General features: G+C 42.2%; 1 protein-coding gene across 1 annotated transcript in view; it reads left to right on the top strand.

The window, feature by feature from the left end:
* The window catches only part of LOC126291576 (basic proline-rich protein-like), a 297,308-nt gene that overhangs the window by 233,126 nt on the left and 39,390 nt on the right, over positions 1–24,792 (top strand). Inside the window, exons 5-6 of the mRNA XM_049985111.1 lie at positions 6,134–6,505; positions 23,376–23,845. Of these exons, the coding sequence (XP_049841068.1) occupies positions 6,134–6,505; positions 23,376–23,845 (842 nt within the window). The remainder of the gene's footprint in view (positions 1–6,133; positions 6,506–23,375; positions 23,846–24,792) is intronic.

The following is a 24,792-nucleotide window of genomic DNA, read 5'->3' as shown; positions in this document are numbered from 1 at the left end:
GGATTTGCAATGTGTTTAAAATTTGCCCATAATTCGTCCACGTCCGTCTGTTGTTGAAATAAAAGGTTGTGCCTAGTAAGCACTAGAAATTACAAAAATAAACTAGTAACTACACAGGTAACTGAAAATAAGTCTCTCCTGTTTGAAGCTTGGAAAAAATATGTAACAAGCGAACTGTGTACTGGCCTTATTTGTAGCAGGAACTAGCGGTGCGCTCTCGCTGACAGTGTGGCCGACACTATCAACTCACTTGCCTTTGCGAGTGGACTAATAATGAAGCCGAATCGAAAGTTTTATCGCCATTTTCTCGAAAATAATTGTTGTGCACCTAAGCCAGAATAGGTGCCCCTTTACTTTTCGCACTTCTTTCATCCTGCGATGATCCGACTGTGGAAGAGAACGACCGATGGCGGTGTACGTCTCACAACTCACCGCCACAGTTCGCTTTTGCTAGTAGCTTTCCCCTTCTGCTATTGTTTTTTGTAAAAGCATTCTTAACTCATGCTTGCTGTTTGCATGCAGTATCTCTTCTAAAGCTTAATCAGTATAGATGCAATGCATGTTCGTGGTACTGTAGTTTGCATGTTTGTGTACCTGTATGTGCTCGTAACCGTGCCTTACCTGAATGTGTTCTGATATCCCGTCGCTTGGTCACGCTTCTAGCTGCTCTTCTGTTTGGTATTTAAGACTGATTGCCCGCTGCGCATGTTCGCTACTTGGGGACGTCGGTCGATATATGCATGGTTCAGGTCCAAAATTTCGCAAGCTTATTGTTTTTGTCGGCCCTGACTCACCATGTAGCATGCTGGACGCCTGGTGAATGCTGCTTGGTCTGAAATAGGAACGGGTCGGATGACGCGTAGCATAGCGTGCTTCCGCCACCAGTGAGCTGTGCAGTGTTTTGACACAGCTGTGTTCCGAGTGTTTCCGATATCCAGCCTTCATTTACTCTGGTCAACATTCACGTAAGGGTAGATATTAGCGCAGGTACGTTTACGCCTTTGAAGGAAGATATCTAGTGCGTTCCAGATACCGCTAGACTGTCATGTTCTGGAAAAAAGTTTCCAATTTTTAACTTCCTATGTTGTCACTCTGCTACCAACTTGAAAATAAAATACGGAATAAATTAACGAAATGTAATATAAGGTGTAGCGGAGTACACAGAACACTAGGCTGTAAAGCGTGGAGAAGAAGGAATTGCAAAGTAAAGCAATGGCCCCACCTGGCTTTATGTACATGTCATACTAGTGGACAACACGAAAGCGAGACGAAATGCGTGTGCAGGTCTTTGAAACGAAGCGTATGAGATGCGTGAAAGTTTGCAATCTGAGGGACCAGATAAGATATGAGTTGGTAATTTATTCATTTAACGAGTTAATAGAGGAAAATAGAGTAAACGGGCTCGAATATATACCCATAGGAAGAACAAGAAAACAGGTATTGCACTACGAACCACAAGGTACTGATTGACTGAGGTCGTGACAAGGGCTACTCCTTGACGCGAAGAAGAATAAGAAGGAGGGGGCGGAGGAGGAGAAGAAGAAGGAGAAGGAGAAGGAGAAGGAAAAGGAAAAAACTCCTCCACATACCTGAGTGTTCATATGTTGACCATAATCAGCAAATGAGATTATATTTCCTGAACACGATGGTAGAAAGATTACAGGATAAAGTAAAGTGTAATCGCAAGTTATTTGCTGTAAAACAGTTTCCAAAAGCTAAAATAAAAGAAAGCTATGAAGCAAAAGATTTTAAAAAATCAAAACAAGGAACAAACAGTTAATGCAGGACATGATTATACCCAGATGTTATGCGTGCTTGGCGACGTTGGGGCATGCTTTCTGCCAGGTGGTTCAGAGGTTTGTTTGAAACCGATACTGTCCTTGAGGGGAGAAATCTATGTAGGTACTGGTGGAAGGACTGCAATTCCGACTTCCCCTTGCATCCTACAAATGCTCCGTAAGATTCCGTGCTTGACATGGGAGAGGAAATCGTGTCTTACTGATCAAACCGGTCAGGAGACCGATGACACAAGTTATTCGTATTCGTGAACCTCACTAGCCAACCCATGGTGTTGATATCTTCACCTACAATGAAATAATCCACAATGGCTGATCAATGCGAACGGGCATTATAATCCATGAAGAGAAATTATGGACCACCTCCAAATCTTAATAGCTGTACTTTAGGTTGGAGTATAGAATTTTCTTGCATCTTAACCTTACAGGATTGTTCCCACCATGAAAGAAGACGGAAAGCTCTCTACACGACTGCAACATGACGCGTTCCCCATCAAGACCCAGCATCACCAAACTGGTATCTTTTTGCGGCGTCTCTGGGATTGTAGCCGCCTCAACTTTTCCCCCGGACGAATTTGCGGCCACAGTTTTTCTACAAACTAGAGCCGGATCCATCTGCGGTGAGGACAGTGAGTCCATTCATTCACAGCTCAGTTATCACTTGATACCTCCAAAATACCATATGTAGAAAGGATTTAGAGAAGTTACTGAAAGGAACAGGCAGGACACAATATGGCTTGGTGATAAGCAGAGCATCGATCAATATGATGAACAGTACTCGTACAGTGACTTGCTTGACATTAAAATTGGAAACGACTGGGTGGGGAGAGAAGTGCAAGAGAATTCTCCTATTTAGGAAGTAAAATTAAACGTGGAGGCTGAAGAAAGAAGATAGCACAGGTAGGCTGTAAAAGACAAATAAAACCGCCGCCAAAAGTGTGCGTCTTGTGCAGAGTATAGAATGTAAATGAAACGAGCATCTTCTGATATCCAGAGAGGAGAAAACAGAAACTGTTTGAAATGTGGTTGTGCCGATGAACGTTAAAAATGAAGTTGATCGATTAAATGCAATATGTCGAAGTACTGAAAAGGGCGGTCGAGGAAAGAAGGTTCTGGAGGATACATACTAGAGGAAGGGCAGGCTAGTGGGTATGTGTTACAGCATCCAGGAACTGGCAGATTACAGAGGATGTTAAGTAGAGATGTACAGATCACCTTAAGAGTGTGAGAGGTGCAAGGCAGCTGCAAACGAGCCGAAAGACTGATGACAAAAATCACACAATAAAGAGTCCTGTCTGACCACCTGTCATACAGACCGACTACTGTGGACCTGCCTGATACAACGGATGCAGGGGAACTTCGAATTCAGAGGCAGCTGTAAGTCTTGCAGTTGAGACCACATACCTGTCGTGTTGCGGAGTAGTCACTCATGACCTACGCTGAGTGTTTTGTGTGTCTTTGGACTGTAAACCCTCGAAGCGTCACTTTGTAAGCAAGACTAATACTGACGAACAGTGCCTGGCCTGCATAGGGTCACTGAAGATTCTAGCCTGCTTATGAGGCCGGTTGGGGTATGCTGTGGCACCACATTCTATACTTCACTTGGTGGCCACACACGGCTCACAAGTAAAATACTACTTGTACATAATGAATCTGATGTAAATTATGTTCCCCTCTGAATTGGGATGTACTCTTTTCCTGCACAGACAGCATAATTCCAGTTTATTGGAAAGTTTTGACAGTAATTTGCAGCGTTTTGAAAAAAAAATGGCATCGCGTGATGTCGACCGACCGCTTGTCTTCATCTGCCATACGTCGTCATTTGGATACGGTATGGAGAGACATGGGGGTCAGTAAAGTGATCTGCCGAACTTTGTTGACTTTCCAGCAAAGCCGCGTCCCATCCTGAAGTGGCTTCACGAGGCACCCTCCTATCGAGGGAAAGTCCCTGGCAGTACCGAGAATCGAACCGAGATCGTCTGCACGGCAGTTACATGCACTGATTACTCAGCTACGGATGTGGACAATTTTTAACGATTGCTGACACTTTTTCCATTTTCGTTTTGACGCTCAGTGTGCTTTACCACTGGGCAATGGCTCAGCCTCGGTAGCTGAACCGTCAGCATGCCTCGCTGCCATGCAGAGGACTGGGTTTAATTTCCCTGTATTGTCAAGATTTGTAGTTGGTGGTAGGACTGGCACTGTTGTGTCACTCAGCCTCGTGAAGCCAACTGAAGATCTAATTAGATGAGAAGTAGCATACCCAAGGTACGGACCGCTGGTATAAGCTGGGAGAGTGGGTAGCTGACCGTACGACCCGCCGTGCCGTACCACATGAAGTGGTGCTGGTCACAGAGGATGTCACGGCAGCCAGTAAGTATTGCGTGGTCTTCAGGTTATGGTCACAGACATGAGGAATTCCTTTGCAAAGTTCTGTAAATAGAGACATGAAGGTTTTCAGAAACTGTCGTTTATTTCAAATATGTATTGTTTACCGACACAACCTTTATCTGGTGTTAATTGGTTGTCAACAACTGGAACTCCGATAGTCTCGGGTTGCAGCTGGTATTCGGCGAGTGATTAATAAATAACACACATTAGATTGTCTGTCACGCTACTGTAGTTCACGATGAGCCTCTGGATGACATTCTGTCGGATATAATACGCTCATTGGACGAAAACAGTAATGTCCACCCTCCCTCAGGATAACGAGAGTACACTGTGGCATCTACTCTGTACGGATCAGCATGGGTTCCGAAAAAGACGATCGTCTGAAACCCAGCTCGCGCTATTCGTCCACGAGACTCAGAGGGCCATAGACACGGGTTCCCAAGTAGATGCCGTGTTTCTTGACTTCCACAAGGCGTTCGATACAGTTCCCCCTAGTCGTTTAATGAACAAAGTAAGAGCATACGGACTATCAGACCAATTGTGTGATTGGATTGAAGAGTTCCTAGATAACAGAACGCAGCATGTCATTCTCAATGGAGAGAAGTCTTCCAAAGTAAGAGTGATTTCAGGTGTGCCGCAGGGGAGTGTCGTAGGACCGTTGCTATTAACAATATACATAAATGACATTGTAGATGACATTGGAAGTTCACTGAGGCTTTTTGCGGATGATGCTGTGGTATATCGAGAGGTTGTAACAATGGAAAATTGTACTGAAATGCAGGAGGATCTGCAGGTAATTGACGCATGGTGCAGGGAATGGCAATTGAATCTCAATGTAGACAAGTGTAATGTGCTGCGAATAGATAGAAAGATCCTTATCATTTAGCTACAATATAGCAGGTCAGCAACTGGAAGCAGTTAATCCCAAAAATTATCTGGTAGTACGCTTTGGGAGTGATTTAAAATGGAATGATCGTATAAAGTTGGTAAAGCAGATGCCAGACTGAGATTCGTTGGAAGAATCCTAAGGAAATGCAATCCGAAAACAAAGGAAGTAGGTTGCAGTACACTTGTTCACCCACTGCTTGAATATTGTTCACCAGTGTGGGATCCGTACCAGATAGGGTTGATAGAAGAGATAGAGAAGATCCAACGGAGAGCAGCGCGCTTCTTTACAGGATATTTTAGTAATCGCGAAAGCGTTACGGAAATGATAGATAAACTCCAGCGGAAGACTCTGCAGGAGAGACGCTCAGTAGCTCCGTACGGACTTTCGTTGAAATTTCGAGAACAAACCCTTCACCGAAGAGTCAAGCAGTATATTGCTCCCTCCTACGTATATCTCGCGAAGAGACCATGAGGATAAAATCAGAGAGATTAGAGCCCACACAGAGGCATATCGACAATCCTTCTTTCCACGAACAATACGAGACTGGAATAGAAGGGAGAACCGATAGAGGTACTCAAGGTACCCTCCGCCTCACACCGTCAGGTAGCTTGCGGATTATGGATGTAGATGTAGATGTTGACTGGACAAGTATCTGGATACAAGAGATGTTAGTATCCACCACTGTCGGAACATGTGGCCAAATTTGCACAGATGCCGTTGCCGTACCTGATATTTGTTGCTTTGTTGACAATTGTGGCCACAGAGCTGTGAGAGTAGCAATATGGGAGATCGGGGTGGTTATGTTCCAGTCGTCATAAAGAAGGGAAACTCTTTGATCAAGAAGGCGAATGCCTTTTTTGGTGGAAGGTAGTGGTGACACAATCAGAGAACGACCTGTTCTTGGGAGAATTGCTGTAGGATTGATGGCTGAGGTGATACTCAAGGCTGGAAGTAGATAGTTGTGGATGAAGAAACTGCTCAGCTAGCTGGTGGCAGGAAGTGCAGTGAAGGTGTGTACGGAGACGTGACCAGGGGGACTGTGGTTTGGGCTGTGCAGAGTACCCGAGCTGCCCGTGCCCCATGCAGTCGTGTCCAAAAAACGTCCATACTGGGCCTCTTACTGGTGACAGCAGTAAGGGGCCGGCCAAGCCCCAGCTACAACTGCAGCTCCAGCCCCCGCCGGCCCAGCCGCAGCCCCCGCAGCAGGCCCAGCAGCAGCAGCCGCCGCAGGCCCCCGCGCCCGCCCCCGCGCCGCCGCCCCCGATGCCGCTGCCGCTGGAACCCGCCCCCTGCCCGCCCAGCCCGGCGCGCGGCAGCGCGGGGGTGGGGGTGCCGCCCCCGCCGAGCCCCGGCCGCGACGGCGCCGCCGCCACGCTGCTGGTGCGCCGCCCCCGCCAGGAGGGCTCGCCGGCCGCGCTGCCCCACACAGGTACTGTGCTGTCCGCCCGCCTCTCACCCAGCGAGGAGAGCCGACTGGAGTGGTCACTTCATCTGTTGCCCTCCTTATCATTCTTCATCGGCCACCCAGTGTTCTTCATGATCTACTGCACATCTGTCATACTTCTCCCATATTTTAAATCCTGATGAACTCCTCTTTTTTTCCCCCCTTCTCCAGTACCATCCCTCTACTTCATCGTCATTACATTATTCTCCCCCTCTTCCATCATCGCCATCATCATCATTGCCATCGCCATCATCATCATTGCCATCGCCATCATCATTGCCATCGCCATCATCATTGCCATCGCCATCATCATTGCCATCGCCATCATCATTGCCATCGCCATCATCATTGCCATCGCCATCATCATTGCCATCGCCATCTCCATTATCATCGCCATCGCCATCATCTTCATCGCCATCATCATCTTCATCGCCATCATCATCATCTTCATCGCCATCATCATCATCATCGCCATCATCATTATCATCGCCATCATCATCATCATCATCATCATTATCATCGCCATCATCATCATCATCATCGCCATCATCATCATCATCATCATCATCGCCATCATCATCATCGCCATCATCATCATCGCCATCATCATCATCATCGCCGCCATCATCATCATCGCCATCATCATCATCGCCATCATCATCATCGCCATCATCATCATCGCCACCACCACCACCACCACCACCACCACCATCATCATCATCTTCATCATCATCATCATCATCATCAACAACAATATGCCCCATTATCTTTGACAGTGTCCTGTCTCCTTGCCTTCTTTCTTGTCTTATTAGCCTTTTGTCATGTTCATTTTCATCCTCATTTACCTTACTCTAGCTCTCATTTTCTTCTTCCTCATCTTCATTTTCTTTGGCCTTGCTATGTTCTTTCTCATTGTTAGTCTCTTTCCCTTCATCCTTGTCCTCATTCTCCTCATCCTGCTCTCTTTTTCATCACCATCAGTCATAATTCTAACTAAATTTTACTTATTTTAGTCCTCCTCTTTTCCCAACTCTGCAGTATCCTCCTCATACTTACCATCGTCCTTACACTCTCCATCATATTCCTGCACGTATTTTCCATTATCATCATCCTGCTCTGTTTTATTTGTCACTGCCTAATCGCCCTACCTTCTTTTTATTCTTCTTAGCCATGTGGGAAATTCACCATCATCCTCACCTGCTTTTCCTTCACCATATTTTTCTTGACACTCAGAAAAGTCATCCTCACCATCCTTTCCTTCGTCCTCACCATCTTGTTTCTCGCCCTTACTTAACCTATGTTCACTTTTCCCCCTCATTTTTGCCCATTTTCCCCTCATCTTCACACTCTTTCCTCTCTTCTTCACCCTTTCTCTTCATCCTCACACCCTTTTTGTCCTCATCTCAGAGCCTCTTCCCTATTTCTCCGGGCCTTTTTCCTTCTTTCTCACTCCTTCTGATTTAACTGTTTGAGTACCAGCGGTGTCTTTCTGAAACCATCATATTATTATTATTATTATTTTGAAGTACCAGTCCCTTTCCCGTGAAATCATCTATATTACTTCTAGTGCTACACTGAGGCACTTACATGAATGGACTCGATTATAGCAGTCACTTACAGCTTTCAAAGCAACAGTCGATATGGAGATTGTGCTGCATGAATGTAGGAAATGCTGACATGTGGGCTTTATGTATAATGGCCATATTGAGGAGGTCGTTGACATTGAAAGTAAGTGTATCTACGTTATTGTTACATAAATTTGAGTTTCTGCTACTGCTTGTGCGAGTATTGTCTAAATCAAACCACTGGGCCAGTTTCTAGTTTTGATACAAACTAAGTTATTGTTACATAAATTTGAGTTTCTGCTACTGCTTGCGCGAGTATTATCTAAACCAAACCACTGGGCCAATTTCTAGTTTTGATATGAAATGTATTAAATTTTAAACCCATCTCTGCTCGTTATTTGTGATTGTAATTTGTTTTAGGCTTTCAGTTTATGGAGATGTAGGATTTTGTCTACGAAACGTGCGAATTTACTTTCAAATGTATCACATGAAATGATGGTTGGTTGAAAACGCCCAAGTGTTTCTTCTTATGTTGATTCCTTACTATGCCAACAAAGATTAGTTTCATGAAAAATTTTACAATTATATTAGAAAGTGGAGCTACCATCTTAAAACAATTTGTTTACTTTTTGCAAGTTTCTTCTTGTATTCGTTACTTACTACTATAGTATAGCTTTTATGTGAAAAATTTTCAAATTTTCAAATTATGTATTTTTCATATTTTTGGAATTCAAACGGTTAAAACACTCTCAGTGGGTAATTTCGTATATTTGATTGTTTCCTGACACCAGAGATCAATCGTTACTGTTGTAGCCAAACAGTAGTGGATGTTTCCGCCTGTTTAGGAACATTACATTGTGTCTCATTATGAGAGTAGTCAGCTATCAGTTTATACAGAAAATACTGACCATTATGCATTCTGCTTTTAAACTCACTAAGTTACTTCTATTTTGTGAACTCTCGCCAGAAGCTGGAGAGTATAAAATTTGTCAAAACTCTTACTCTGTTGACATTGTGAAAATTTCGAGTTCGCTTTCCACTCTGGTCGTCCAGGTTTAAATTTTTACAAAGTACCATCAGTTTCCCCCGCCATCGTTGTTCAGCTGACGTTCTTCGTTTGTTCTTTCCTCAATATAAATCTGATAGGTTCTCCGAATCTTTTACATTATAATAAAACAAAAAAATACACCTAACAGAAGATTGACTTAAGACGCAGCGTCCCACTTGATGTACTGAAAAATAAATTGTTCACGTGTGTTCTGCTGCATATCATTTCTAGTTGATTGGTTTCTATCACATTGTAGGTCATTTGAGGAGTGAACTGTGGTTTCCAAAATCACTCTACGCAGGATGGTGGACGTTTGATTTGTGTATCTGTTAGGTGGTATCGTATTAGTTGGACAGATCTCACTTAATTTACTGCACAGACCGGTTGGGGAGAGAAGCAATGGAAGGCTGTTTGAAGATCATTTCATCTCTTTAGTGCAGACTATGTTCCGTAGAAACAGATGTTCCGGCGAGCGGCGGTTAAAGATAGCTTAGCCGTTTTATCTGCCAGATATGAAAAGACTGAAGAATTTGTGGAACATGGTGCAGGAAGTTTTCTATTCACTAGTCCGTCATCTATCGTGTTGTTAAATTGCTACCACGTTGTGCTTCAATGTTTCATGACACTTGAGGTGCTGATAAAGATCAAACCGTTTAACACTCTGAAAGTGAACTTTTAATAGGTTATTCGTACAATCTGGAGAGAAAATTTTCCAAGTTGTGATGGAAATATTCTATAATCATTCCCGCTCCGAGACTTGTGTAGCGGATCGGATGCCACTAAAACGGAAAATTACCTGGCGTCGCAAAAGAACTAATCCCCTGTTAAGAAAGAAGAGGTCAGGTTCCAACGATGCTCTGTTGTTATATCTACATAGATTACATAATTACGGGATCCTGCACGATGCGTCTAAATTCTTAACTGGTGGCTAACGTACTGATGGCACGATTAACCGTGCAAGGAAATCAGTGACAATGAATTTGCAGTAGCATGTCGTCGTTGTTAACTTGATATACCTCAAGCATTAGAAACACTATAACCACCCTCTTTGTTTCTGTAGCTGAGAGAAATGCGGTGACCAGGGGTATTGTAATAATGTTCGAAGAAGTAGCCTACGAATGGAACAGTTAAAGTGTTCAGAGAATTAACCTAAGAACACAGCAGTGCGAACACTGTTTGTTTATTTTTAAAGAATTTTTTATAGTAGAAATCAAGCGTACGAAAAAGGTTAATGTGTGCTTCCGAGTCTTTACCCGAACTGCTGTTTCCAAAGGGGAACAGGTGTAGTTAAGAATAGTATATGTTATTCTTACACAGGTGGCTAGATTGCGTAACTAGCGAGACGGTACTGCATATAATTGGGGGACAAAACATATTTGTAGCACAACCTGACTAGAAGAAGGGATCGGTTGATGGGATACATTCTGAGACATCAAGGGATCACCAATTTAGTATTGGAGGCAAGTGTTCGAGGTAAAAGTCGTAGAGGTGGAACAAGAGATGAGTACAGTAAGCAGATTTAAAGTATGTAGGTTGCAGTAGTTAATCGGAGATGAAAAGGCATGCACAGGATGGAGTAGAACGGAGAGATACATCAAACCAGTCTTCGGACTGAAGACCACAACAGCAAACAAGCAACATAATTTGGCTCATAAAATTTGTTTGTTTGGTGTGATCTTCAGTGCGAAAATTGTTTTTGTGCAGCTCTCCAAACTACTCTATCCAGTGCAAGCCTCTTCTCCTCCGAATAGCTACAGCAGCCAACGTCCTTCTGCACCTGCTTACTGTATTCATTTCGTAGTCTCCCTCTTCAATTTTTACCCGCACAATTCCCCAATATTACAAAACTGATGGTTCATTGGTGCCTCGGTATGAGTCCTATCAACTAAACACTTCCATTTAGTCAAATTATGCCGTAAAGCTCTTTCTCCCCAGTTCTAATCAGCTATACCTCATTAGCTACGTGATCTACACACATATAACCATCATTTCCAAAGCTTCTGTGCTCTTCTTGTCTGAAATGCTTATTTCCACGTTTCACAACCGTACTGGACTACACGCACAAGACCGATTCCTTCAGAACAGGTTCCTTAACACACAAATGTGAATTCGATGTTATGTTTCTGAATTCAGACTTGTGTTTGTTCCTAGTATGGCAGTTTATATTCTATACTCCGGTCGTCTTCACAGTTTCGCCGGGTAAATATCAGGACTCCACTCTTTTTAGTGTCTTAATTTCTTCAGCATCACCTCATTTAATTCGTCTACATTCCATTACTTTATTTTACTTCGATGATGTTGGTCTTACCTCTTTTTCAGGACACTGTCCATTCCAACCAACTACTCTTTCAAGTTTTTTGCCGTCTCTGACAAAATTACAGATTCATCTGCAAGCCTCGGAGCTTTTATTTTTTCCTTTACTGCTTGCTCAATGTAGGATTGAATAACGTCGGGGATACGCAACGACCCAATCTCGCTCCCCTGTCAGCCTCTGCTTCCCTTTCATGTCCTTACAAAGACGAACAGTCAATATTCATGGATATAACAACGATGATTCCAAGGGAGAAGGTGAAAGATAGATAAATTAGATAAATAGAAATGGAGATGAAAACAAAATAAAAGCGGCAGAGATGAGATCTTTCAGGAGAGTGACTGGCTACACAAAAACATATTCATTTAAACGAGAAACCGTTCATAATAAGTTCAATGTACTTCATGCTAATGAATAATTAGCTAAATACAAATACAGATAGAAGCAGCATGTGGAATGGATGAGACACGAATGACTGAATCATATAATAAATACATTGTGTCCCTGGAGCAATATTCAGGGGTGTGACAGGAACGAGAGGAACGATCACTCCAAACAAAAAATTCTAGTAAACATATGCTCTCTAAGATTCATACCTTATGAATTTTGAGCACTTATTCATGTTCAGTAGAAGATATTGTTTCAGAGTAGCGAAGAAAACAAGTGCTCATAACTCATAAGGTATGAATTTTAGAGCCGCTGTTTACTAGACTTTTTTGCTTGGAATGATCGTTCCTGTCAATTCCCTGAATATTCCTCCAGGTACACTATATATAATATTTTTCAGTTATTCATCTTTCATGCACTTGACCGTCTGTTTCTATCTATATTTGTATTTAAGTAATTCTGATTAGTAGCATGTACATTGAACTTATTATGCAGGTTCCCCTTTTTATTATCTTCTTGTGCAGCCAGCCACTTTACTGAAAGATCTCATCTCTGCTGTTTATAGCTCGTTCATCTTCCTTCGTGTTTATCCAACTTGCGCTTGCATACATCAGTTGTGATGTTACTATAATTTCATGCTGTTTTATATCTGTATGTTTTTGCGTTCTGTAGTTAACCAGTTTGTTTGTAGTTCCACATATTGCTTGAAAATGTGCAACTTTTCATCTGTGTCATTATCATAACTACAATGTTTGAAATGTTACAGTTGTTCATTTACATCGTAGTTAATTACTATTTTCGATCGTATTGGATATTTTATGATGAAATACCATAACTTTCGTCTCATCTAATGATATTTTAAGATTGTAGTTTGTGGATATTTGGTTTAACTGATGTACTGCTAACTGGAAATCGTCTTCACTTTCTTTTATTTTTACTTCATCATCTGAAGATAATAATTAATATACATTATTGTGTTTATCTAATTTAGTTCCTGAATAAATCGCTGATTTCTGGTTTTTAAGGACCTCATCAGTGCAAATGTTAAAAAGAGCCCTTGAAAGAGAACATAGTCTCCCTCGTTGTTTGATTTTTATCTCGTGTGTCATTTACTCTACTTAAACTATTTTTTCACGATAAAAGCTTTTGGTTACTCCTGTGAGGTACAGTGGGCAGACTTTAATAATGATGTATTTCGATGTACTCGATCGAAGGTTTACTCAAAATGTCCATAAAACCTATGGGGGTTTGAAGATTAAATTCTCTTTGTTTTTCTAGTCGTGTTATAGTTCAACATATTTCGGACTTTCGGATGAGAATCCCGAAAGCACTTTCGAAGAGATTTTTATTAAGTTTCCGTTTCATCGCTGTACGCAGTCACGTACCGTGTAATAGACAATTTTACCAGCATCGACGACAGTTACATGAGTTATAGAGTAATAGTGCTGCAATATAAATATTTTAAAGATACTGTAGTTACGTGTCATAAATACCATCTGATAACAACATTGGAAACGGCGTCTCACATTTTCCACAGAAAAATAAAATGTATTGCCTTTTTGGGCAACACCATCAACTGCTATCGACGTGAAAACATTGTCTTGAACGAAATAACAATGAGACAGGGTTACAAAGGAGGGGGAACTACTTTCTTTGTAGTGTTACAATCGCACCCCATACTGGGAAAGTTCGCGAGAACGGCATGTTCTACTCTCAAAGTGGCAACACCGTATTAGTGTTGGAGCGCTCTATAGGCTAAAACACTACGCGCCCAAGGATTTGTCTTGGCTTGGCAAACTAGCACGGGGATATCGCGATGACGTCAGCCGCACTGCCACGGGAAACCATTGCGCCGCTGGAGTTCGCCCGTATCAGATCATTGAAGTGTTCTCCCGTCATGAGAATCATCTTCGGAAATGGTACAGTATGAGCCCTACACTTGGCAGGCGTAACTCTTAGAACAAGTCCACCGTAAATTTATTTTGTAACTACATGCGCAGTTCGCGAAGGCGAAATGTGTGATACTTTACTGTGTTGTGGATGACCTTGGGCGCCAGACTCGTGTAAGGGACGACCATATTGTTTCTGGCTCGAAGAACTTGTAGTGTGCGGTTGTGCCAGTATTTTGCAACGCATAAAGAGCATCCGAAGAATGTTTCATGGCACTTTTATCCGGTTTCGGTGCGTCCACAGAAATACCGTTGTTTGGAATTTGAAATAAGGCTGTACTTTGCCAAAGTTTTTCTTTTTGTCTTTGTCTTTAGACCAGCTATCGCCAGCAGGCCTTTCTTATGTATCTAGCCTATTATTTACTGCAACATTGGTCGAATTCTCTGCATATTCAGCGACTTAATTCTATTTCGTACTCTTTTCATAAACAGTTAACACTTTGAATCGACGTTCCTCGCTTCTACACGAGCCGGAGGTCTGTATTTCCCGCGTCTGCCTTGACGTCAGCAGCCTGTTATCGTTGCAGTGCCTTGATCTAAAGTTATATCTTTCCTTGTCATTGATATTACCTGCTGTATTCACACAGTGTTAGCCGTCCCTAGATCTATTGCTCCCCATATTTATTCTGTTTCGGCCGGTGAAACTTTCCAGCCGTATGCTTTTACTACTTGTTCGTTTTAACAAACTGTTGATCACCAAAAACTTACGGACCTCTTCTAATTTTTGCCCATTTTCCTGTAGGATTTCATAATCCGTGCCAGCATGGCAAATTACTGAGTTCATTATTAACTTTTGAAAGGTTTTAAGACATAGTTATTTCCTTTTGACTTCAGGATGTTACATGTATTACATTTTAAAAGTTGTACATCCTGAGGTGTAGCTCAGAAAAAAAGTTGCGTGTATGTGTATCTCTCTCTCTCTCTCTCTCTCTCTCTCTGTGTGTGTGTGTGTGTGTGTGTGTGTGTGTGTAGATTTTTTTGGCAGTGGAGATTCACGGACTACTTCAGGTAATAAAGCGCACTTTTGCAACAGTGTTTGTGGACACAACTGTTGTCAACTGGAAACTGGGCAGGCATATGAACTCAGGTCATGACTGATTGATTGGTTTTTATTGTTGTAGAGACCTCAGGGATCATTTGAAGCGTTACAAAAGTCAATATTACACAGTATAAATGTTACACAAGTAATTATAAAAACAAGAAAAATACTACACAAACAATTATAGTATCTTCACACAAATACATAACAGAGAAACTTCTGGTACAAATTGATACTGCATAGTAAATTTAGCCAATTACAGATTTACTCAGATATAGAAGCATATACAAACTGATCACATAAAGTGTAGTCATAACATATTCTTTGCCTCTCTTAAAAATTCATCACCGGCCGGAGTGGCCGAGCGGTTCTAGGCGCTACAGCCTGGAACCACTACGGTCGCAGGTTCGAATCCTGCCTCGGGCATGGATGTGTGTGATGTCCTTAAGTTAGTTAGGTTTAAGTAGTTCTAGGGGACTGATGACTTCAGAAGTTAACTCCCATAGCGCTCAGAGCCATTTGAACCATTTTTTAAAAATTCATCAGTTTCATAAATGCTGAGCTCAAGAAGAACTTTTTTAAAGATCTGTGCAACAGCAGTGTAAAATGCTTTATTTTTATTCATTTGTTCTTTGACCAACTCATGTAGTGGTGTAGGACAGCATGTATAAAATAGGACTGGACCAGGTAAGGATAGGCCAGGAATTCAGAAGCCGACTGTTTTTAATGGAATCATCTCAACATAACCCAAGTGAGGATGGCCTGATTGTGGCTAACCCCCAGTTCTTTGAAATGCGGGTCAACTGCTGTAACACTGTGTCGCCTCACATGGCCGTTACTTTGTGAACAAACAATAAGTATTGCCTTAGCATTTCTAGAGTCTACAATTAGCTACTGAAGAAATTACTTACTTTGTTCAGTTGTCAGTGGCATTCCTTGGTTTTCTAAAGTCACTGCTCACAAAAAAAGCAAGAAATGTTGGTTCGAAGACTGGCCTGGCACAAGTTTACACTTATCACAGTGTGTTCATCTAGAGGATGGCTTACCTGGACATTGGTTCGAGGCAGAAATAGCGGGACAGAAGTAGATACGAATCCCGCTGTCAGTCTTGGACGCTGCAGTAGTAGCTCTTCAGTCAGTTGGGAATCCTGGGTGGCTGGCCCCTTCATTACCATGCAGACTTGTGCCCTCATTAAATGAGTGAAGGGAATCCTGGCTGTCAGAAGATATCACTTGTACTTTTTGGTGACACAGATTTATGTATTCTACCTTAATACCTTACAGTCTTGTAATACTGTAAACCAAAGTTAGTTTGGTCCAGTTTTTGCCTGCCTTTTTATATGTGGCAAGAAAACAAAGGGCAGTGACAGTGATAAAATTCCAGAAACTTTTTTTCTAATATTGTCAAAGACTTGTACCATCTATTATCAAGTTCCGTGTTACACTGTGGTAACTATTTGTGCAAAATATATTGTATGGGTGTGAGCCTTATTACACAAATTGACTGATAATTCTTATCAAATCTTTCCAAGAATAAAATTATTTACCTTTTTATTCTGGCCATTTGCAGTAGGACTTCGTCTTTTCCACACAGTTCATCCTCATCACAGTCCCAATTCCAGAATGTGGCAGGATGCTGGTTCAAACCTGTATCTGGCCACCTAGATTTAGGTTTTTCATGATTTCCCGAAATCACTGAAGGTAAATTCTGGGATGGTTCCTTCGAAAGAGCACGTCCGCTTTCCTTCTCTCTCCTTTCCTACTCCAAGCTTGTGCTGCATCTCATCAGCGGGATGTTGAACTCTGGTCTTCTCCTCCTCCAGTTCTGGAATATTCTCCTTTGTCATATAAAACTGTAGCATTTTGCCCAGCTGCTGATTTATCTTTCAACATTTTGTGGTGCTGGGTATCATCTTGCACATGGCAGAAATTTTCAGAATCACCATCAGATTTTAGCACCACTTCATCCTCATTTTGGGGTTATTTTGACATGGTCTAAGGCAAGCCCATATTTTGAAAAATATGCATAATTTTACAGAAGTGTTAAATAAAGTACCTAAATTGAAGTTAACATAAATGACAGTTTCTCACATTATAATACTGGCAGAATGCAAAATTACACTCCCTATAATTTTGGCTCAACTGATGTGAGCCCTCCAGGCGGAAGCTACTGGGATGTAATAGCTGTTACAATATTTATGATCAACATTGAGTTCAGTGTTTGCCAACATAATATTACTTAATGGAACTCTCAGGCTTCTAGATTATTATTCACACATATTCACACACTGAAAATTTATGCTGCTTTGTTTACTCCATGCTTATGATGTAATTTTAACAAAAGAGAAAATTAAAACTTTTTCTGGCCATTGAGCCAGTTACCAGCAAAGGGCCAGAGTAACCACAGCTTACAGCACTCACCAGCTATATTTTGCAGACAAGTCATTTGCCTAACAAAATTTCATAGTGGTATCGTTAATACTGCTCATAAAGTATCCTTAAATAGTATCCTGCTGACAGCAGATCTTGATAATAACAAATGCTTGCTTCACAAAGACAGGTTCATTTCAGTTTAATCGTACTTGGCGATAACTTGTGGGTACTTGGAGACACCTAAACAGACAGTAGCTTTCCACCTGGCTCAGTGCAGAGGCTGGGATTCGGCCTGGTTCAGTAAGCCCTAACGGCCAACCTTTTACCCCACTCTGACTGTGGACTGCATCCGACGTCTTTCGATATGCAGGCTGTGGAGACTCGTATACTCTACAGCTTTAATTGTGGTGGGTGTGAATAAAGTTTCTTCAATACTACAGCGGTCATCTTCTGTCTGCTCCCCACACTTTCCATTGGCGCATTTTAATGTCTGGTGCTTTCACTGATAATGATATTTTAAACTTTGTGGCCCAATCGCAGGATCATTTTACTTACAGGGATGTCTGGAAAAACAAGCACATTGATAATCTATAGTTGTATGAAATACTTAAGAATTAGCTCACTGACTGCAAATTTCTTGACATTAGCTCTATCTACTACCCAACAGTGACACATGGAAATTTGTGCTGGACCGAGACTCAAACCCGAATTTCCTGCTTATCACGAATGGTTGCTGTAACTGCCTTCTCTATTCATGTATGCTCTCTGGACGGTACAAACTTTTGTATGTCACACTTTCTACATCCTTAGATCGTAGCCCACTAAATTAATCACCTAATGCTTGCAACATTACTCGGATTCCTGCAACAGAGCGAATCAAACAAGCCATAAGTGGGGAATCTGGGTTCAGGTCCCTGTCCAAAACAGATTTTTGTGTGTCCCTGTTGGGTAGTAGAACTGTAGCTAATACAGCTGATGTCAAGAAATTTGCAGCCAGCAAATTAATTTCTAAGTACAGGAGCATTTCCCAATACCTTCACCAAAGAGTCAAGCAGTATATTGCTCCCTCCTATGTATATCTCGCAAAGAGACCACGAGGATAAAATCGGAGAGATTAGAGACCACACAGAGGCATACCGACAATCCTTCTTTCCACGAACAATACGAGACTGGAATAGAAGGGAGAACCGATAGAGGTACTCAGGGTGCCCTTTGCCGCACACCGTCAGGTGGTTTGCGGAGTATGGACGTAGGTGTAGATGTAGACCATAACCTATTTTGAACAGTTGGTATTCATCTTCAGACACTGTCAATTGATAAGAAGAGGAGACAAAGAATGATTACAGAATTTGTGAAATCTGCCAAATAAGTATCTGTATAAAAAAATATGCCTAAAGACACACACTGCAAGTGGCGATATAATATTCCAGTTGCATCGTCGGGCTGGAGGTCAGGGTTTTATAGGCAGAGCGAAATCCTCTTTACCTATACCTGTGTGCCTGTACGTACTAAAGGAACACCTACTGTGGCAGATTTTATTGTTACCTTCATAAAAGTTATGTGGCATCACATTTTAAACAGTTTTTAAAAGCTGTAAAATAGTTTAATTTTCAGCATCTGTAAAAAAAAAAAGGGGGGAGTGGCGGTATGCGGGAGTGGGATATGTTGCCTAGGCACATTTTAAAGTGAATGCAGTGCTTTCATTGATAAAACTTTAAGATCTAAATATGGTAATCGAAACTCCCGATAGAATGTATAAGGGGCAGTCAAATGAAAATGAGACCTGTGGAAAAAAGTAAGTAACTGTTTGTTATTTCAGTCAGGAGGACGACGATTCAATCCCGTCTCCGGCCATCCTAATTTAGGTTTTCCGTGATTTCCCTAAATCGCTCCAGGCAAATGCCGGGATGGTTCCTTTGAAAGGGCATGGCCGATTTCCTTCCCCGTCTTTCCCTCACCCGAGTTTGCGCTCCGTCTCTAATGACCTCATTGTCGATGGGACATTAAACGCTAATCTCCTGTTATTTCAAAAGTTATTGTCGTAACAGTTAATAGATTTATCCCACTGTGATACAAGACAATCAGTGCCTTCATGGACAAATGTTTGTGGTTGCATACAGAACCGTGATTGTACCGAGGCATTCTCCTCTTCGTCCAAAGCAAAGTGAAGGCTACGAATGTCCTCTTTCAGGGCTCCAAAAATATGGCAATCGTACAGGGAGAGGTTAGGACTTCATTGAAGATGTGTAATGGTTTCTCAGTGAAACGTTTGCAGCATAGTTTAAACAACCTTGGCAGCGTGTGAGTGGGCATTATCCTGCAATAAAAACATATTCTCTGTCAACCTGCTGCTCACTGATTTTGTGAAACATGGTGCATCAGTTAACCCACAGTGGTACATGGACACATTTCAAAAGTTGAAGCTCGACATCAAGTCCAGACGCTCAGGATTCTGTTGCTAGATAATGCCCATCTATATATCGTCACGGTGTTTAGACTTTGCTGCACATGCTTCACTGGGGAAGTCCTGACACATCCTCCATACAGTCCCAATCTTTCTCCATGCAATTTCCATATTTTTGGAGCTCTGAAGAAAGACATTCATGGCCGCTGATTTGCTTCTGATGAAGAGGTGCACAACTGGGTACAATCGTGGTTCCGTAGGCAACCGCAAACATATTTCCATGAAGACATTGACCATCTTGTCTCACAATGGGAGAAATGTGTTAACATGTACGGTGATTACTCTTGAAATAATAGACAGTTTGTTTCCTTTCGCCATCCATCTGGTTTTCATTTGACTGTTCCTTATGAATAGTTTAGGAGCAAAGGTAACAATTCACAGAATAGGACAGGCATTAAGTTGTCAAAGACACAAAAACAAGACTGAAAACTAAACTAGTTTGGCTTAAATCCTCCTTCATTCTAGAGAATGACACACACCATGCTGGTGCCTCCACAAATCATTTCTGGAAAATGTCAGGAAGTCATTGTATTGAGTAGTCATTATTGATAGCCCATAAACACAGCTTTGCTGATGGCTGTATCAAAGCATGGTTAAAAAAATGGCTCTGAGCACTATGGGACTTAACATCTATGGTCCTCAGTCCTAGAACTTAGAACTACTTAAACCTAACTAACCTAAGGATATCACACAATACCCAGTCATCACGAGACAGAGAAAATCCCTGACCCCGCCGGGAATCGAACCCGGGTGTGGGAAGCGAGAACGCTACCACACGACCACGAGCTGCGGACATCAACAGTTCCGTGAGATTTGTATTGGGTATCGATAATCACTAGTGTTTTGAATGTGGGTACACCCATTAAACAGTTTATGTGAGCATTGACTAAAAGAATCATCGCCACCATCTTAAATTTCCGGCCCCTTCGCTGGTCTCCACTCTCCCTGTCCTCTCACCACTTTCCTCTCTCACTCTGTCACAGTCTTCTCCTGTCTTCCTGGCACATTCCTTCACTTCAAAGATCCATCTATATCTTGGTCTTTTGCTAGGTCTCTTGCCTCCTGTTATCATTTCATGAGCCCAGCTCACGTTTGAACCAAGTTCCACTCTTCCCAAATGCCCGTAACACCTTAATCTCATTCTTTCTATTGCCAGTTGCATGGGCTTCTCTTCGAGTATTTCTCTGAGTATCTCATTCCTTACCCTATCCATTTCAATTAGTTGTAGTGCTTTTTAGTGGTACATCTTTGTCCCTGCCTAGGCTTCTTACGATCTACAGGATTCGACCGGGTGTTTCACAATTTACGTTAACACTTCTAGAGGTTGTAGAGGGGCCTTAATAGATTAAGTTCTACAAAGGGCCCCATGTTCAGAAATGGTTCATTTCCATGTTATAAGGAAAACTAGAACTAGTCAATTGCTTGTTATATTTTCTTACACAGTACACCTATTATGGTAGACTACCACTTTTGTAAATGACACAATGTCACATGATGTCCTTTAGTTGACGTTACTGTGACTGCAGTAACAGGATGCCTGAGTACACATTCAGAGTACACCGATATGTTGTTAGTTTACGTAAAGCTGGCTGTAATGGAAGAGAAGTGTAACACCTGTAATATGAGTACTTCCTGAATCATGTGTCTCCATCTCACCCCATGTTTGTCAGAGTAGAACAATGGTTGCGGGAAAGTGGGAAATCCACAAGTGATAAAGTGAACTGGGGTGCTCCAAAGATGGAGCATTCTAATGTTGGAAGAGGAGGTGCTTCATCAGGTTGAAGAGAACCCACAGATGAGTACTCGAGTCATTGCACGTGACTTGATGTGCCTCATTCATTTGTCTGCTGTATTCTACATGAATAGCAAATCTACCCATATAACTCTCCTAAGGTACACACTATGCTCCTGGTCAATTTTGTGCCATGTGACAATTTCTCTACTTGGTTTTTGCACCATTGTGTGGATTTTTCTGAGTTGCTAAGGCGAATTGTGTTCACTGACAAAGCGCATTTCAACAGAGAAGGTTGCTATGAATACTCGGGGATCGAGGAAACCACAAAGCCATGTGCACATGAAGATTTCACACACCTTTGGTATCAATGTGTGGGAAGATATCTGTGATGGTCATGTGATTGGACCGTACATCCTTCCTGCCCTACTTAACAGGTGCCAGGTGTTTGATATTCCTGCAAGAAGTGCTGGTGGAGTTTTTGGAAAATGTGTCATTGGACCCCCCGCCCCTCGAGTGAAGAAAGCCCCCAACCCAGCTAGGAATCAAAAATAGAACTCGAGGATCTAGATGCATTTTTTGCTTAGGCTGTGTTCAGTTCCATTCTGCATAGATTGCATTTTGTATTTATGATGATAAATTCTTTGATACATGCTGAAATGCTTTGATACATGCTGGATATTTATAGGTTGAAACTTATTAATTATTTATATTTCATTGTTGTTCCTCTGTGATATAGAAGGCAGTATTGAGGGGAAACAAATTTAATCTGCAGTTGAAATCACTTCTATTTCTCTGCCATTTTATTTCAATAAGCAGCTTATCAAAGAACTTTATAACTGAGTACTGCATTTGTTTCTTTGCCAAAATTATATTTACTCAAGGGGGTAAATTTGTTGTAAAGCTGCTGTTGAGATTAACATTCCCACATATTTAAACAGGTTCCTGCGAGATTTACATGTGAATTCTCTTTATGTAAATGATTTAGCAGGTCTACTGTATGGCTTTTCCAGTTTCAGTTTTCATCGGTGTGCCCACTGCAAACTTAGAGATTTATACTTGTTTTCTATAAACAACATTCATAGTAGGTATACTATAATTGGATACATAAAATATCTACTCACCAAGCGGCATCAGAACATACACATAAAAGGTGGTTGTAATTAGGCAATCTTTCGGAGTCAGTGGCCTTGCTTCGTTCTTCAGGCACAAGAAAGTCTTTTCTTCTCATCCCATCCGGCCACGGTTCTGGTAGCTTTTCCGAAATCCACTCCTTTTCGTAGACCTCTCCGGTCAACCCCCTTCCCTCCTCGTCAACCCAAGAAGGAGATACTAGCTCCGAAAGCTTGTCTGATTATAATCTTTTATGGGTGTGTTCTGTCTCCGATTAGTGAGTGTTTTTTTTATCTATCCAATTACAGTAAATTGTCAAACACTGTTTGTTTTTGTTGTTGTCCATAGTAGATAGGGTTTGTTTGACAGTACAAAATTAGATGAAGAGGTATTTTTATTTTTTTTAATTTTTAGCTAGTCCATTTGTGCAAAACTAGTAAATAGTTTTAGCAAAAACATCATATACTGATTAGACGTGTTGATCATTGACTCACTATATTTGACCTTTTCAGCCTTTATCGACTGTTTAGGTAAAATGAGGTGCCATAACCATGGTGATAGCAATGTAGTTTAGCTAAACACGTGGCAATAGACTAAAACCCCAAACTAGTTGTGCAGTGAAGATGATGATAAATAAATACAGGATAACTGAGAATATGCTACATTCTTTCAATTAATTTATGGTTGTGGTGTCAACATTGAAGAAGATGCAGATATATTTTATGTGCTGCTGTATTTCTCAAATGTTAACTAGAGGGGTGAGGAGGGGGGGGGGGGCGGCACACCATTGCACCATTGCCTAATGTCTGCAGAGTGTCTTTGTGTCAGCAGTGCTATTGTTATGGCTTTACAATCAAGGCTATACATTTTGTAGGGGCTGCTGGAGAAGCTACAATCACCTCGGGCACTGTTACTGCCCCCGAAACCAAGACAGAGGTGAAATGCGAGCCCGTGGCGGCAGCCACTGCGACGCCGTCGGCGGTCCGAAAGCGGCGGCCCTCCGCGGCACACACCGAGGCACCCACTGCCGCTCCGGCACCCAAGAAGGCGCGCACCAACTCGTGCACTGCCGCCGAGGCGGCCGAAAAGTCTCCGCCGCCGGCAGCGGAAGGCCCCGCGGCGACCGAGGCCGCCGCGCCCGCGCCGGCAGAAGCGGTGCGGGCGGACCCGGTGCCCACCGTAATGCCCCCGAAAGTTGGCAAGCGCAAGGGCACAGATGAAGTGCCGTCCGAGCAGCAGCAGCAAGAGCAACAGCAGCAACAACAAGAGCAGCAGCAGCAGCAACAAGAAGAACAGCAGCAGCAACAGCGCAAACTGGCAAAAGTGAATCGCTCTCAAGCAAAGGTGAGTTCTGGCTCAGCCTGTAAACAACACGGAGTTAAGTGTATGCTCTCACACTGTCCCTGGACTCCCATAACCCCTTTGTTCGTGTTCACTCATTATCGTGTTTGTTATGTCTCATCAGGAAGGAGAAAGTTTATTTATGTGGAATCAGTAAAGGTTTTTTGTACATTTGCTGCCTTTATTCTTTCTTTCTTTCTTTCTTTCTTTTTTTCTATCTCTCCTTCAGCCTTCTGACCACTGGTTTGATGTGGCCTGCCACAATTTCTTTCCTGAAGCCTCTTTATCTCACAATAGCACTTGGGCTCAACATCCTTGATTATTTGTCGGATATATTCCAGTTTTTGCCTTCCCATACAGTATGTGCTTTCTACATCTGTAGCAGCAGTTCGGATTCAGATATTTTCTCTGTCATGATCACAAAAAAAGAGTGATCTCCCCATGATTTTAAAAAAGTTAGATTTGTTGGATTGTATTATTTGTAGAATCAGCCAGAAAAACCTGATTTTTTTTTATGTGATCCTTTGTTTGGTTGGATGTTGGATCAGTTTCCTTAATACCTGGCTACAACTGCCAATTGTACTTCAGAAATTTCCAGAATGAGATTTTCACCCTGCAACAGCGTGTTTGATGATATGAGGCTTCCTGCAAGATTAAAAGTGTGCCGTACTTAGAATCGAACTGAGGGACCTTTGCGTTTTGGGGGCAAGTGCTTTACCAACTGAGCTACCCAAGCGTGACTCTTGGCCCATCCTCACAGCTTTACTTTCGCCAATACCTCGTCTCCTACCTTCCAAACGTCACAGAAGTTTCTACTGGCGGAAGTAAAGCTGTGAGGACAGACCGTGAGTCATGCTTGGGAAGGTCAGTTGGTAGAGCACTTGCCCGCAGAAGGCCCGATTTTGAGTTTCTGTTGGGCACACAGTTTTAATCTACCAGTAAGTTTCATA

This window comes from Schistocerca gregaria, chromosome 9 (genome assembly GCF_023897955.1).
Source record: "Schistocerca gregaria isolate iqSchGreg1 chromosome 9, iqSchGreg1.2, whole genome shotgun sequence".
NCBI lineage: Eukaryota > Metazoa > Arthropoda > Insecta > Orthoptera > Acrididae > Schistocerca > Schistocerca gregaria.
The sequence above is the reverse complement of the archived record's forward strand: the minus strand, read 5'-3'. Positions and strand labels throughout refer to the sequence as shown.